General features: G+C 45.0%; 1 protein-coding gene across 1 annotated transcript in view; it reads right to left on the bottom strand.

The window, feature by feature from the left end:
• Nucleotides 1-14,652, bottom strand: part of LOC119462229 (cathepsin L-like) — a 42,043-nt gene extending 27,391 nt beyond the window's left edge. The window contains exons 1-6 of the mRNA XM_049672902.1: nt 14,564-14,652; nt 13,395-13,518; nt 10,545-10,687; nt 6,164-6,355; nt 1,405-1,596; nt 109-274 (exon numbers count right to left, since the gene is read on the bottom strand). Coding sequence (XP_049528859.1) covers nt 109-274; nt 1,405-1,596; nt 6,164-6,355; nt 10,545-10,687; nt 13,395-13,497 — 796 coding nt within the window. The 5' untranslated portion in view covers nt 13,498-13,518; nt 14,564-14,652. The remainder of the gene's footprint in view (nt 1-108; nt 275-1,404; nt 1,597-6,163; nt 6,356-10,544; nt 10,688-13,394; nt 13,519-14,563) is intronic.
• Nucleotides 14,653-15,203: the final 551 nt, after the last annotated feature.

The following is a 15,203-nucleotide window of genomic DNA, read 5'->3' as shown; positions in this document are numbered from 1 at the left end:
TTCCACTCTAAAAACAACAATTGCTGACAATTTTACAGTATGTCGACATCTTTTTTTTTTTTTCGCAACCATTCACACACACTGAAGCTGCACCGAGTTGATTCCTACCTCCGGCGTAGAAATGGAATGAGCTCCGACTTGCGTCAATGCCGACAGAAATTGGGCCCACGTTCGCGACTGCTTTCTGAAGTTCACTCTCGGAGAACATCTTGAGGTCCACGAACCCTGTATCCGTGGCACCGACATCTTCTCTCTTGAAGCGGCAAGCCCCATCCTGCGTCGAAAAGTATATCGGACGGCAAGAATTGTTTCAAATGCGTCCGCTTTTGCCCGCTTTTGAAAAAGGTAAGGTGAGACTGTTCATTTCAACTGTTTTAAAGCAGACCGCGTTAAAAGACCATGTCAAATAATTCTCAAAATCTTTCCTGTGGCTTCGAAATATTTTAAGGTAGAACATTGATTGAAATTTTCTTTCCTGCCTTTCCATACCCTGATGGATATTAAACGTTAACTTCTTTCCTCTGAAATTCAATAAATATAATCCAAACTATTCCTGTGGTTGCGCTATACGAGCATCTCTGCGTTTTTCATGTATTTGAAGAAGCAACACAGGAGCTGCCCCGGAATTAAAGCTTCCTCTTAACGGTGAGGAAAACGAAGTACCCTTTTATAGCCCATGAGGGTGTAAAGTGTTCAGTGCGTATGGGTACTGTTGACCAAAAAAGTTTACGAACCGATAAATATCCGAGCTGCCTTTAAAAGTAGTCAGTAAAACGGTACATCACAATGTTGTTCGCATGTACCAGTAGAGGCGGGAAATGAGATCACCAAGCTGCGTTTTGAGGCTGCGGAGATATTCAGCTTTTTGTCAGATTCCTTGCTTCGTAAACTTTCTTGGTCGATAGTATACATAAACGTTAACTTCTTTCCTCTGAAATTCAATAAATATAATCCAAATTATTCCTATGGTTGCGCTATACAAGCATCTCTGCGTTTTTCATGTATTTGAAGAAGCAACACAGGAGCTGCCCCGGAATTAAAGCTTCCTCTTAACGGTGAAGAAAACGAAGTACCCTTTTATAGCCCATGAGGGTGTAAAGTGTTCAGTGCGTATGGGTACTGTTGACCAAAAAAGTTTACGAACCGATAAATATCCGAGCTGCCTTTAAAAGTAGTCAGTAAAACGGTACATCACAATGTTGTTCGCATGTACCAGTAGAGGCGGGAAATGAGATCACCAAGCTGCGTTTTGAGGCTGCGGAGATATTCAGCTTTTTGTCAGATTCCTTGGTTCGTAAACTTTCTTGGTCGATAGTATACATAGCGAGATCCTTTTTGTATAATCCGAACACAAGTTTACGCATTGCGTACTGGCATGGGGGCTATGATGATACTGTCACTCACCACAGCCTCGTATGGATAGCTTTCCTCAGTGTCAATGCCACCGTTGTCCTTGACGTACGTGAAGGCGCAGTCAAAGTTTCCGCCTTCGCAGCCTTGGGGACCATACGCTCCGGCGCAGTCAATAAGATTTTGTTCACTAAGTGGCACAAGTTTGCCAGTCTTCAGAAAATGCTGGCCCTCCAGAGCACCTGTCTGCAGTTGAGGGGGAACATTATTGTCACAATGTACCGAAAGAGGGGCGGATGTATATTGCAAGTTTCTCAAGCGAACTAGAAGAGCCACTGCGACTTTCATCCTCGTGATGTTCATTTGTCGCCCGGCACCCTCGTGTTACTTTCGTCACCATCCCGTATAGTTGACCTTTGTGAAAAAAGAAAAAAAAATACTACTCTTTCGTTACACAGGCCCATACGGCGAACTCCGCCAAGTGACCGATGTCACTTGTGAAATTATTCTAGCCCCGCCCACTACGCTGTCCGCTGTGGCAACCAGTGGCATTGTGCACGTCCACAGCTTTCCGCGCACTTTAGATATTTAATAGCACCGGGATGGTGCTAATTCCGCCAAGGCAGTGTTAGGATAACAATGACCGCTGCTGAGGAGACGAGCAGCCGAGTGGAAGACGACGAAGCCTGCGGGCTCTATATATAGTTACGAGCGAGGGTCTGTTAGGGTTAGTAATATCGATGAACGATTAATCGATTAAAAGTATCCCGCAAAACGATTAATCGTCATCGATGTCCACCTTTAATTTAATTGACCTAATCGATTAGGCCTGTTCGATTATCGTTTTCGAGAGTTCGACAGGAGTGGCACGAGAATTTGGAAATCTTACTGGAATGGCGGCCCACGAGCAGTGTCTGTGCGGCTGGGGTGGAGCGACTGTCGACTTTCTTTCCGAGTCCAGAGTGATGCCGAGCCGAGCGCTTCCCCTCCCCCCCCCCCCCCCCCCCCCCCACCGCACACGCCGCGTGAAGCCGGAGGCTTGAAATGCCCTCACAACTCAAGGCACACTATAGTAACCCAGTCATTGATCGTAGTCCCACTGCCAGTCCACTAAAAATGTTTCACAGCATGCGCGCTGGCTTAGACCATGTATTTGACATGGCGATGCAGTTCTATATTCTCGCATGCTGGTTGTGTGCCATTCAAAGTAAGTGTCGGTTTCACCCAAACATGCCAGCCAGTTCACATTTCTTCGCTCCGTAGAAAAGATTATGTGGTTTAAAATCCTAAACCACTGACTTTCTTTTCCCCTGTGTACATTGCAATTTCTTGCATATGTCAGTTGGACTTCACCTTTCACTTTTGCCATTTTTCTTAATTCTTCTTTAACTGTACTGTACTTGGATTCAATAGTGCAATATACCTTACTAAAGCGAAGCTTTGTATGTGTATAGTCGGATACAACTTAAGTCTGCAGTGAAGACCCGTCCACGCCCTCATAACCGCCAGCCACTGTTCCTCCGTGAGGCTGAAAATAGTTCGTACTTCAAAGTTTCCCTGTTACCTAAATAAGGCGGTAACCACGAAAATGAAATTATAAACGCGTAATTTTATACGTTTTCACTTAACTATTATAGTGGAAAGTACGAGTACGACAATTACAGTCGTATCAAGTATGACGCCATTTTGAAAACGTCGCATAACGACGATTTTGTTTGCTTCTGTGATTGGCTGGTGGAGTAACACAACCTCGCGTGGTCCCTCTACCTTTTTTGCCAACTGCTGTTTCTAAATTTGTATCCTACTATAGGTGAAATCGTATATGGCTAGGCGAAATCACCTGTGTACACAAGACTATCATCATCAGCATTCGCTCGAGCGTCATCGTCTTCTTCCGCAGCTGGCTCGTAGGCGCCCCTCGGGTTGCGCTCGTGCTCGTGCTCGGCATGCGCTCGTTCCACTGCTCCCGCGTTCGTCGTCGTCGTCTGCTTTTGTAGCTGACTGCGTAGCCGCAAATCATTCCAGCGTAGAATTTCACTTCTCTTCTGTCGTCGTAATGGGTAGGCCGCGTTTACGGCGCTATCAGCCAGTGCTTAAAGGGGTATGAGCCAATCATTGTCTTACGTGACGGACAGATTGAATTTTTGAAGCAATTTAATTTAGAAGACTCGCAAGCGGCAGTGGCAGGCGAATGCTGCTAACAACACCGCCGAGCAAATTCGAGAGATCGAACGCAAGCGACAACGGCGGACTGCGGGCACACCGTCAGTGACGTCGTTCTCTCCGTTGCAGCCGAACGTGTGTGTAACCTCATAATTGAGAAATACTTTAACGAACCCTAGGGATCAACCCGGTGATAAACATCGGGGCTGCACGTTTCAGCTTCGCTGGTTAACCATCTTCACGGAGTGATAGGGCCGCAGAATTTTTTCATTCTGGACTAAGTGCCATTTTGTAACATATATTGTTTATCTTGTCAAAAGCCACTAGTCTTTAGCAAGGTAAAGATTACCTTTATCAAACGGTTATACACTTGTGTTTCAAACTTGGTTCCGCCTCTCAAACATTGTAACAGGGCCCTACAAATGTAGATAACTGCGTTTCAGTATTTTTGAGAGTACCCGGCAAAAATTTCGATCAATCGATTAATCAATAAAAAACCGTGTATCGAAAGCGAATAATCGATTGAAGGCTAAAACGATGAACGATTAATCGTTATTCAAATAAAACAATTCATCGACCATCCCTAGGGTCTATCTTGCTGTCTAGATGCAGTGTAAATGCATTTTAAATAGTATCTTTTGTCTGTGGAAGAGGAGGCAACAACTTTATTTTGTAAGTTTGGCTGAAGAGACGGGTGGCTACCAGGCGATGCCTGTGCCTTTCCACACGAAACATTATATTGTTGTTTCCAAGCAAAGCTTCTATTGCGGTACAGATTTCGGTGGCAGCGTAGTCACGCAAAACGTTACGTGTGGCGCATACCGGTATTGGATATGCGGGTACGAGCCAAGAACAAGAAATAAAGAAAGAAGGAAGGAAAGAAAGAAGAAAGAAAGAAAGAAAGAAAGAAAGAAAGAAAGAAAGAAAGGTTGTAAGAAAGAAAGAGCATGTGCGGGAAAAGCTGCGCCGGCGCCGGAACACATGACGCATGCGACCAATCAGGGGCGTTTTATGTGTCGCGGGGAGGGAAAGTGAAGGAAAGGGGGTTGGCGCACGCTCCGCCGGGCTTCGCTTGCGTCAGATCAGTTTAAGCGACGGATGTGAGGGCCGGGTGAGAAGGCCGGGAAGGATGAATGATGGGAAGCTGCGTTGCGCCGAGGAGCAGGCTGCGTTTGAGCAACGGCCCCTCGAACTCGCTCGGGAAATGGCTCCTCATCAAGGTGCCGATTCTAGTGTGAGGGCTTCCGAAGCCCATGGCGAAAAGTCAGGGAAGGGCCGCGGACCCCGAGTTGCGGAAGCGCGATGCTAAGGCCAAATGTAAGCGATGAGTTGCCGACCCTGAGTTTAGGGCAAACGAAGCGGAATTCCTGCGACAGCGTCGTCTTGCCACAAGCTTCCCTTAGGCCCTTTTCTCGACACGGGAAGGGCTCCGAATTTATATCTATATATATATATATATATATATATATATATGAGACTTAGTACAAACCAGCAGATACATGCAAACTTAGAAAACTTCGTATACGTCAGGTAAGGCTGTCAGTAGTAACTCTACCGGCCTGGAGAAAGATCGGTACTTGTGCGTGGGCTGCTAAGCATATATTATGGTATTGGGTGATATTATTCCACCCAAATCTTTCCTATTTACGTGAGATTATTAGAAAAATATTTGCTAAGGTATCCAGAGCTAGGGGTACGAGCAATTGCCCTGAGAGGTGAATAGCTGTAGGGAATGAAAATTAATTGCAGAAAGTAGAATACCTGGATCCACACTTACGCGCTACAATTTACAGAGACTGATCGCTCGTACACGCGATAGCGCGTTTCGACCAAAGACCTCTAACAAAGGAACTTATTTTAGAATGCCGACATCACAAGCCATCGCAGCGGAGGGCGATGAGGGCACTGTTGCAGTTTTTAAGGAGAATAGACTTGGGCTAGCGGCTGTAGCCTGAACAGATGTTTATAGTGCTGCAAGTGCTACTGAGGTGTGCCACCTGTGACCGATTGTGATTGTGTATCTGTGCTCCGTTATTTCTCTATCTCTACTTTCCTGTCACTTTACCTCCCCCTCCCTTCTCTCCCCAGCGCAGGGCAGCAAACCGGATCTTAACATCTGGTTAACCTCCCTGCCTTTCCCCTTTCTTCCGTCTCTCTCTCTCTCTTTATGAGAACCATTTAGTAAACTGTCAGATGCCTATCATCATCCACTTGCGGATATTGATATAACGTGTTATTTGTAATGAGTAAAAATGTTAGGAATAGCGTTACTGTTGAGATTGAAAACATTTCATGCGCCCTGTGATGAATAACAAAGGAGTAAATTGCTATTGTCTGTGTAGGGCTAAGCTATGTAACACACGGTTGTGTGTTTATGCTGTGCTCCTCTTGTCGAGCGCCTGGGATTAGACTTTCCTTTATGTGCATTTTAGTATGAACTAAAGTTAAGCCTTCTACTATCATAGCACATAGTGACGTAGGCTGGCAGACTATAGTAATACAAGGCCAGAAAAGTGAAGTTGTCATCAACCGAAGAAGTTGATGAGAACAGGAACACCACACATAAAATAGGATACCATTTGTGAAGCTGCAGAAACAGCAGCAGGTTAAAGATACAGCGAATTTGCATGGGGAAAGTGTTAGAACTCACTGCACTAAAGGCCCAGCAGGATCCACACTTTCCTTGGTCCTTGACCGCAGTCACTGCTCCTTTCTCGCGCCAATCAATGCTTTCGGGCAAGCTGCTGTCATTGACGTTGGCAGGTGGCACGAAGGTGGAGTTTTGCTCATTTCTGTGCCTGACACGCAGACCGTTCAGCATTTTCGAAATCTCGTGTGGAAGCTGTAAGCACAAGCAGGGATGCACAAGAATTACGGACATGAACAGGCAATTTCTCAATAACGACAGCCAGATGGAAGGAGGCACGGTTATTGCGGGAAATCACCGCTTTTAGCGAATTGCTAATCACAGAGGCGAGTATTCAAAAATGTTCGGACGAAAATGAATTCCAAACAACGAGCTCCCATTCCATTTGAGTGGTAATGTATTTCATGGTCAAAACCTAGTTCCAAGCTATGTATGAAGTTTACAGCCGGGCCTATTGAGAAAGCAATTGTAGGGACGTTCGAGGCGCATTCACACGGTCACCACTGGCGCCGCTGTCATCCTTGTTGTTTTCTTGAGTGGTTATGGCAAATACCCACGGGGGGGGGGGGGGGGGGGGGGATTGGCCATGAATTGTGTTGGGAAGTTAGGTGTATGAAAACAAGGAAATTAACAATTTCAACGTTAGAATTCCGCGCTTGCGCGGTATCGACACGCATGAATTTCATCTTCTTCGTTTCATCCTAACACATGAATAAAAATAATAAGATGACATTTATTTTCTGTTAATATGCGCGTCAAGCGCAATTTAACTTCATACTCCCTGGCATCCTTACACCACATGCAAACGAAAAAGATGGCCCAAAAAAGATAGACCAATTTGCCGAAACAGAATACGGTTTCGTATTTTGTATCCACGCTTTAATGCATCTTCCGTAAAATATGTTATGGTTTGGTATGACTACAGTCCACTAAAATTAATTAGGTTAGTTCTACAAGCAAAGAATTAGGAAAGTAAGGTTGAACGTGCCTCCACAGTCTCTCACGTTGATTAAGGCAGTTCATGAAGAAAGGACTGACTGCATGCGAAAAAATATATACACAAGGTGTGCCAACTATCATGCACTGAGATTTTAAAATATGCAAATGCCAAGTGGCTGAACAGAACCAATGCAGTGTTGTTTGCCGTCGCTTGATTATTTTTTGCACTCCGTCGAATTACTTGGTTAGTAATACTTATTTAATCAACTTCTCAAATATTGTGATTAGATAAAAGGTGGTATTGCGAATATTTATATATTTATTTACTTTACATACTTTCAAGGCCCGTAGGCGCTACAGAAAGGAGTGGTGCATATGCAGAAAAAGAATGCAGAACAATGAACAAAATATTTGTTGGTTAGATGGCATGGAAAACAGCAATCTTGAACCTCGATGCGTCTGTAATATAGTGGCCACCAATGCGGGAAGGTGGTTCCAGTCATTACGGGTGCGAGGTAAAAAAGAATAGTAGTACGCAGTCGTACGACAAGATGGCACGAAAACATTATGAAGGTGATCGCTGCGGGATGAAAGCTAAGAAGTTTCTCTTTTAATACCGGGTGGTGGTGGTAAATCTTGTGGAAAAGGCAGAGGCGACTATATGCACGACGTACTGAAAGATCCGGTATGTTAAGGGTTTGCTTCATGAGTGTAACTTTAGCATGACGAAAGGGATTAGATAGAATAAAGCGGGACACGTGGTTCTGAGTGGCTTCGAGGGAGAGGGTTAGTGATACTTGAGGGGGATCCCAGATGTCTAGGGCATATTCTAATTTTGATCGAACAAGTGTTATGTAGAGCGTCAGTTTTAAAGATGCAGGCACGGCGTAAAAGTTTCTGCGCAGATAGCCTATAGCGTGCGATTAGCATTAGAAGTTATATATTCCACATGCTTGTGCCATGATAGATGGTGAGTGATATAAAGGCCGAGACACTTGTAAAAGTTAACTTGACAGAGAGGAGCGCTATTCAGAAAATACATGCGTGTGTCAGTACTATTAGTGCGGTGTTGATGCGCGCATATATTTACATTTATTTACGTTTAGTTTCATATTCCATGCATTGCACCATATAGATAAATTGTTAAGGTCTTCTTGCAGTTTAGTGGAATCGGCGGGGTCACTAATCTTATGATATATTACGCAGTCATCAGCAAATAGGTAAATTGAAGACGATTTCACGCAGTCAGGGAGGTGGTTAATATAAATTAGAAAGAGCAGAGGCCCGAGGACGGATCCCTGCGGGGCCCCTGATGTAACTGATAAAAAAACAGAGGAAGCGTTATTGGCAGTTACTTACTGGGTTCGATTGGAAAGAAAGTCTTTAATCCAAGGTCATACTAAAGGATCACTATTAAGATGGTCGAGTTTAAGGTTTAGTAGATTGTGCGTTACGGTATCAAAGGCCTTAGCATAGTCCAAGAAAATGGAGTCAACGTCAAGGTTATTGTCAGATGCAGCAAAAAGATCATTAGTAAAGCAAGATTGTTGGGTTTCGCACGAGTACATTTTTCTGAAGCCATGTTGAGAGGAATGTAAGAATGAATTGGTCTCCCAAAAGTCAACAAGGTGAGAGTAAATGATGTGTTCCAAAAGTTTGCATGGGATGCTTGTCAATGAAATGGGACGGTAGTTCTCGGGAGCATGCGCATTGCCTGACTTTAGGACTCGAACCACCTTACATTTCTTCCAGTCACGCGGGAGCGAAGAATACTGCAACGACTGAGCAAAGATTTTAGAAAGAATAACAAGTGAAAACAGTTCAGCTCTTTTTAATATATTTGAATTAATACTCTCAGGCCCACTGGCAGACGAAATCTGCAGAATATTGATTAACCGGATAATACCAACCAATATTACCAATATTATGGAGCAACATGAAAAACTCCCGGCACAACTTTCTGTTGCTCAGTACGTACTACATAAAAGTGTTTTTTCGAGCCTGAAAGAAGCCCACGAATACACGCAACGTCCCTCGAGCGGCCAGTCGCAAGGTAATTTTGCCTGTATTCGGAGGCCTCTTGATAACCAAGTGTTCCCATTTACTGCTCCCCATAGCAGTACGCATTATTTTGCGCTAGTGATGTAGCCTTTAGATTTTGGCTATTCATAATGTCATGCTCAACAAAGTCAGAAATTGAATATATTGTCGACGTAGAGCACAAGATGTGGGACGAGATTTTACCCTATGTGACCTTTGCGTATAATACTGCTGTACAGGAGACTACACAGTTTACGCCGTTCGAACTTGTATACGGGCGCCACGTCACCTCAAAATTTGATGCCATGCTACCTGTGTCTGATAATAGCCCAAACAGCGAAAACGTGGAAGAGTTTGTTCGAAGAGCCGAAGAAGCCCGCCAGCTTGCTCGGCATCGTATCCGGAGCCAACAGCATACCGACACCCTTCGATACAACCAGGGTCGACGCGACGTCCATTATACAATACCGGCGACTGCGTGTGGGTCTGGACGCCCATCCGTCGCCATGGACTCTCGGAAAGTTGCTCCGCCGGTATTTCGGTCCCTACAAGGTTACACGCCGCCTCAGTGACGTAACCTACGAAGTCGTACCCTGCAGTTCCGACCCCGGTTCGCTCCGTCGTCATCCTCGCGCTGAAGTTGTTCATGTAGTGCGCATGAAACCATACTATGCGCGTACGTGAACGCCAAGATGCACCTGAGGAGCTCCATTTATTGTCGTGGCTGAAAGAACTTTTTGACGCGACCGAGACGGTCCCTTTTCGCACGGGGGGCAATTGACACAATGATGTGGGGCTCCCGCACCGCGGGATGGCGCGCGAAAAGGTCGGCGCCGTGAAAGACGACGAAGCGCGTAGGCTGCACGCTCTTCTTCTGGCCCGCCATTAAAGAGAAGCGTCAATTTTTTCAAGACTCCGTCTTCGATCTCGTTTCCATGCAGGAACAAGTATAAAGCAACGAGCCTAAACCGTCTTTGAGTGTAGCAATCAGTACTTTGTAGTGCTACACATTTGATATACTTCGACAGAGCACCACCACCATCATCATCATCTTGGGCATATACGTAATATGCTAGGCGTGCAGCCAGGCAACGCTCTCGAGTATTTAAATTAAAGAGTCTCTCTTCGTTCTCGACATAGCACATGCTATTCTTGCAGACTAACACCGAGGCTTCTCTTTACGTATACGACAGACGCATCAAGTAAAATTTATTATCCTAAAACAATGCTCAGAGCGTTGATGGGCTTGTATATATTGCCGTTTTTGAACGTTCGGCAATAATGGTAACAAATGCACTTGAGTTAGTATCCTTAAAAGCGTTAATATTGTTTTTCACTTTATTCTTAAAACCACCTCCCTTCCCTCCTCCTCCGCATATGCAGCAGATATACCGAAATCACTTACCAGGTCACCAAATTGGTTCATTCCGAGCTTGAAAGACACGAGCCCTTTAACATATTTTGCGTTGTGGTTGGCAATCAGACGGCTATTTTCAGTGAAGATCTTAAACCGAAGTAGGTCTTCTTCACTAGACTGGTACGTCTTACCTGGAATGAAGTTCAGCGTTAGTCTCTGGCTAAATGAAACTTATTTCTTAAGTTTATCATTTTCTCTTTCTTTTTTTTTGCAACCGCCCATTGTGTTCGGCCATGATCCTAGTCACACGTTCTCGAGATGTTATTCTTACAATTCCGCCTTTTTTGCACGTTTACATAACTATGTTGGTGATCACTTTTTCGATCCTGCAGGTATAAAGGGAGTTTCATAAGAGAAAGCCTTTCTAAAATATGTAATTGCCTCTCAACCTTTCACTGAATTAAGAAAACGTGAATAGGCTTTCATTCCTTTTGTGCGAGACGTCATCGCACTGGCTTCCAATACATTCATGACATGTGTCGGAGTCCCCCATTATTTTTATACACGCGTTTGATTCACATGGTATGAAGTGGTCCTTGGCCTGATGCAGACTAGACAACCATGATTACGAGAGTAGCTTCAGCCTTTTTACAAAATACTGGGCTACACGCACAGACTTAGATTAGCCGCAATGTAATGGGCTTGTCACCTGAAAGAATATTCAGAATAAAGTTGCCACTTTGTCGGGGCTCCTGAGTCTGCGCGTTTTTTTTTTTTTTAGTGCGGACCACAACCTTTCGCACTTTGCAAGTGTCGTTTAAAAAAGCTACGAGCAGAGCAGAAGCTCATCTAAGAATTTTTGAAAAGGCGCTGTGCTTAATACATAGCGTTTGGACGCTCGTCTCTACAATGTGCGAAAAGAAATAGGTGTCCAGAAAACCCCAATTTCCTTTCATTCTTTAGAGAGATGTGGCGTGAATAGTCAACGTTGCTTTTGTAGGTATGCGGTACAGGAAAGATTCATGTCTTACAAATCAAAACGGCAATTTCCAAAAAAGCGCCTGGCAGCTCGTTCCTGTCTTCAGAATGTAAAGGCGTTCAGAATGTTAAGTAGACACAAATGCCAACTTGCTTCATAGGGCGGTTCAGTAACTTTCGTGCCGAATTTGGAGTTGTGATGCATTAGCTTATTTTTTTCGCTTGCGTTGCCACACGGTATAACATCACTATGGAACTAAATATAAGCATACAGGCCCTGTTCATAGAGATATTGCCATAGTGACTTATAAAATGTGTTGTCCACAATCGATATTTCATAGTCTTCAGCTTGATGACTGTTCAATTTCACCAATTGTTTGCCTATTCTGGTACGACTGACATTTGTCACAAGCATATGCGGCGTAAATACCGGTATCCCGCCAGAAATACCACGTGCTCTGAGTCGTAAATGTACAGCTGTCATGGAATCTCAAGCCGGAGATAAATAGCAAAGAGAACGCTTTGATTACCTCAAGTCGACATTGTCTTTAGTGGCTTGTCCACACTGCTTTATACTCAGTTTCAGTTTTAGTTTATTATTCTATAAATACGATAATAATATATCTATTATAAATACTGGGCGTTTCTGTCTATAGGAAAGCGCACAGGTTGCGGTGAGATATATTTGCAATCAAAAGATCTCTCGATGAAAAATAATCGCAGCCGAACTTTTTGTAGCCGGTCATTATGTAGAAATAAATCCGAAACACGATGTAGCTTTGTTTGCAAACTCCACACAGGAATGCGCGAGAAGCTGCAACGTGCGGCAAGACAGAACATAACACCTCTGAGAATTCATAGCTTCACTGAGCAGTTTACTGGCGCAAGACTGCAGGTGAATGGACCTTCCGGCCTACGTCACAAAGAGCCGGTCACATGATAGTCGGTACACGTGGGAGTGTTTGATGGGCAAAAAGCGCGGCGCGTGCGCGTTGGCACGACCTGACAACCTCCTGTGTTTATTATCTTGTTCGCTTTGTGCGCGTCCGCCGAGCCAGTTGGTCGTGCCGGAGATCTCTCGCGTGGTTGAATGCGTACATCGCACAAAACGAAAGCAGTGGGATTTACTTTTTTTTTCAGCACCCTAGAATTAAGAAGCGGCAAGAAACGTAGGTGATGGCAATGCGGCGGGACAAGGGGCAGCTGTTGGACACCTATAGAATCTGTGGAGTTCATTTCATAACTGGTAAGTGTGGTTCTCTGGTGGCTGTAGTTGCATCTATTTACACTCAAAAGAAGGAATGTGACCATTTCTCTTGCAGTTTGGAAAATAAAATGCTGGTCACGCTTATGTGCACTGTAATTGCACTTGATCCGTTGTTGTACGGCTTATTATTATAGTGACGTGTCACATGTAAGCCCGCTGCGCTGCTCCCCCGGATGGAATTTCACTGATGGCGTTCTTCGCCTTTCGCTACATGGTTATATACGTCGTTCACACAGTTCAGACCGTTTTTGCAGCGGTTTAAGAGAAAGGGATCGGGGTACTGCTCGCCGCTGGCCAAGAGAGTCTTGGCGTACCACTTGCGGGCAGCAACTCGCGCACTCGAACAAATGCACAGCAGCAGATGCCATGGTAGCCATGGCGCAACAGAAATGTCTTGCCCACCAGCCCTTTGCACACGTCTCCCATATAGCTTTGTACATAGCCCGTCACGTCCCGCTGTTGTCGACTGGGACATTTTTGTCCCGTCAGACCTAATGTGCTTTGCGCAGGTCACGAGAAGCTGCAGCGGCAGGCTGTGGCCGTCATTTCTATGAAGCAGCTGTAGTAATGCATACAGTACAGAAGCCTCCTTAGACATATTGTGTTTTCTTTATATTTGAATAACGGAGCGACTTTTAAACCGGCATACTTACTGTGGATAGATTTGAATGCTTCCCATTGAGTGCGATAGTCGTCTTGGTAGTTTGCGGCTGTGGCTGCTGCCACAAGGTAGCTAATTAAGTAGAGCCGTTGCATGGCGGGGAAAGGCGCGTCAACCTAAAAAAAAGCCTTTTTCGTGTCAATTTCGCGCGACAATAATAAGCTGTATAATACACATGAAGGTGGCAATCTTAGAATAATGGCAGTAAACATTTTACCATTGCGTGTTTTTTGATGCACCAAGGTGCTGATGTCGACATAAATAGCAATAAAGACAGCCTATTCAGACGAGTAATTGCGCAATGTAGTAGAAATATATTAGCCACGAATGCGGAAGTGCGGATGAGCCTTGTGCCATTGGACAAGTTTGGAAAGCCCACAGGCAAAGGGCTATGGTACAGCTCGCCGCTGGCTAAGAGAGTGTTCAAGTACCACTGGTGGGCAGCCTCTGACAGTGAACACAATGCACTCGGACAAATGGCAGCAAATATTTACCACGGCAGTTTTACTGACGGAGACTAAAGAAAGCAGGTGGGCCAGTCTATTATCGCTTCACGAGGAAAGCAAAAGACTGAAATGAAACGCATTGCCGAAATAGTGGAGCTCTCTCCCCTTTTCTCTGAAGAGCATCGCCGGCGCCGCTTCAGCCACGGCTCGCGTGTTACAGTGCACCTAAAGCGTAATACAATAGCTTTTATTCGCCACCCCAATCAGAATGGAGCCGCCGCATTCGGGAACTCAATACCATAATCTATGGCCCATGCAGCTCCAGAACGCTTAAGCCACTAAGCCTTCATGATGGGTAACCACTGTTTCACACAGATTCAAAGTGAGTACTCACACTACCGATTTCTGCTGTAAATTAAAGCCCCTTGGCCCAGCTCCCCCTTTCTATTATTTAAATGACTTCGGGAAGGAGGAGATTTTAGTGCAAGCACAAAGACAAAATGGTTAACGCAGTTCCATAGAGTGGGTGATTTATATTATGAGAAATAAAAGCAGGAGATGGCCTTGGAAATTTTCTTCGATAGCTAGGTTGTTCTAAAACCGGTGTCACTGCGTACCCAAGGAACAACGAGGATCGCTGATGTTCAGGCATTCCCACGTAACTTTTTTTCATAGTCACGCCCTGTCGAAAAACCTACGGACGAGTCCCCCTTACCTTTCTCTGAAGAGCACTAAATTCTTCGAGCAAATCCAGACGCTTTGTGGCTGTGTGACACGAGCTTTATACTTGTCAAGGCCGTGTGCTTATCAATCCTATTGTTGCCCTTTGTAGTAGGGTATTGCTCAGCTGAAAGAAAACATTCCTGCTGTTATCGCAACCGACTGTCTATGCATGCAGACTGCTCACTGGCTAGTCTGTGGTCGAATGGGTAGTGAATTCGGCTGCTGCGCTGAGAAAACAGGGTTCAAAACCAACTATCGAACCAACTTGGATCACTGGTTATGTAGCAGTGTGTACATGCGCACCGCTCTTCAACGAACCTCTTTCACTCCGACATGGGTAAATGTAGACGCCGTACTGGGTAGGTAGCGCTCTATGGTGAAACTCTTTGACGACGTCTTGGAGCAGTTTGCATGTGCCACTCGGTCTGTGCTTGTTTCCTGTGAATCTCTTTGATACCAACTTCGGGTACTAGGTATGTGCCAGTAGGTGTGTAGCGCTGTTCAACGAACGTCTTTTTCGCCAACTTGGTTAACTAGGCAGGTGCCACCGGGAAATGTGCCGCTCTACAATGATAAATAAAGAACCCTTAAAATTTTCTTATGTTGAACGGCATCGAACACACCTCACGAGG

The sequence above is a fragment of the Dermacentor silvarum genome, chromosome 8, assembly GCF_013339745.2.
Source record: "Dermacentor silvarum isolate Dsil-2018 chromosome 8, BIME_Dsil_1.4, whole genome shotgun sequence".
In the NCBI taxonomy this organism is placed as follows: domain Eukaryota; kingdom Metazoa; phylum Arthropoda; class Arachnida; order Ixodida; family Ixodidae; genus Dermacentor; species Dermacentor silvarum.
Note: the sequence above shows the minus strand (reverse complement) of the source record. Positions and strands in the feature narration are given on the sequence as shown.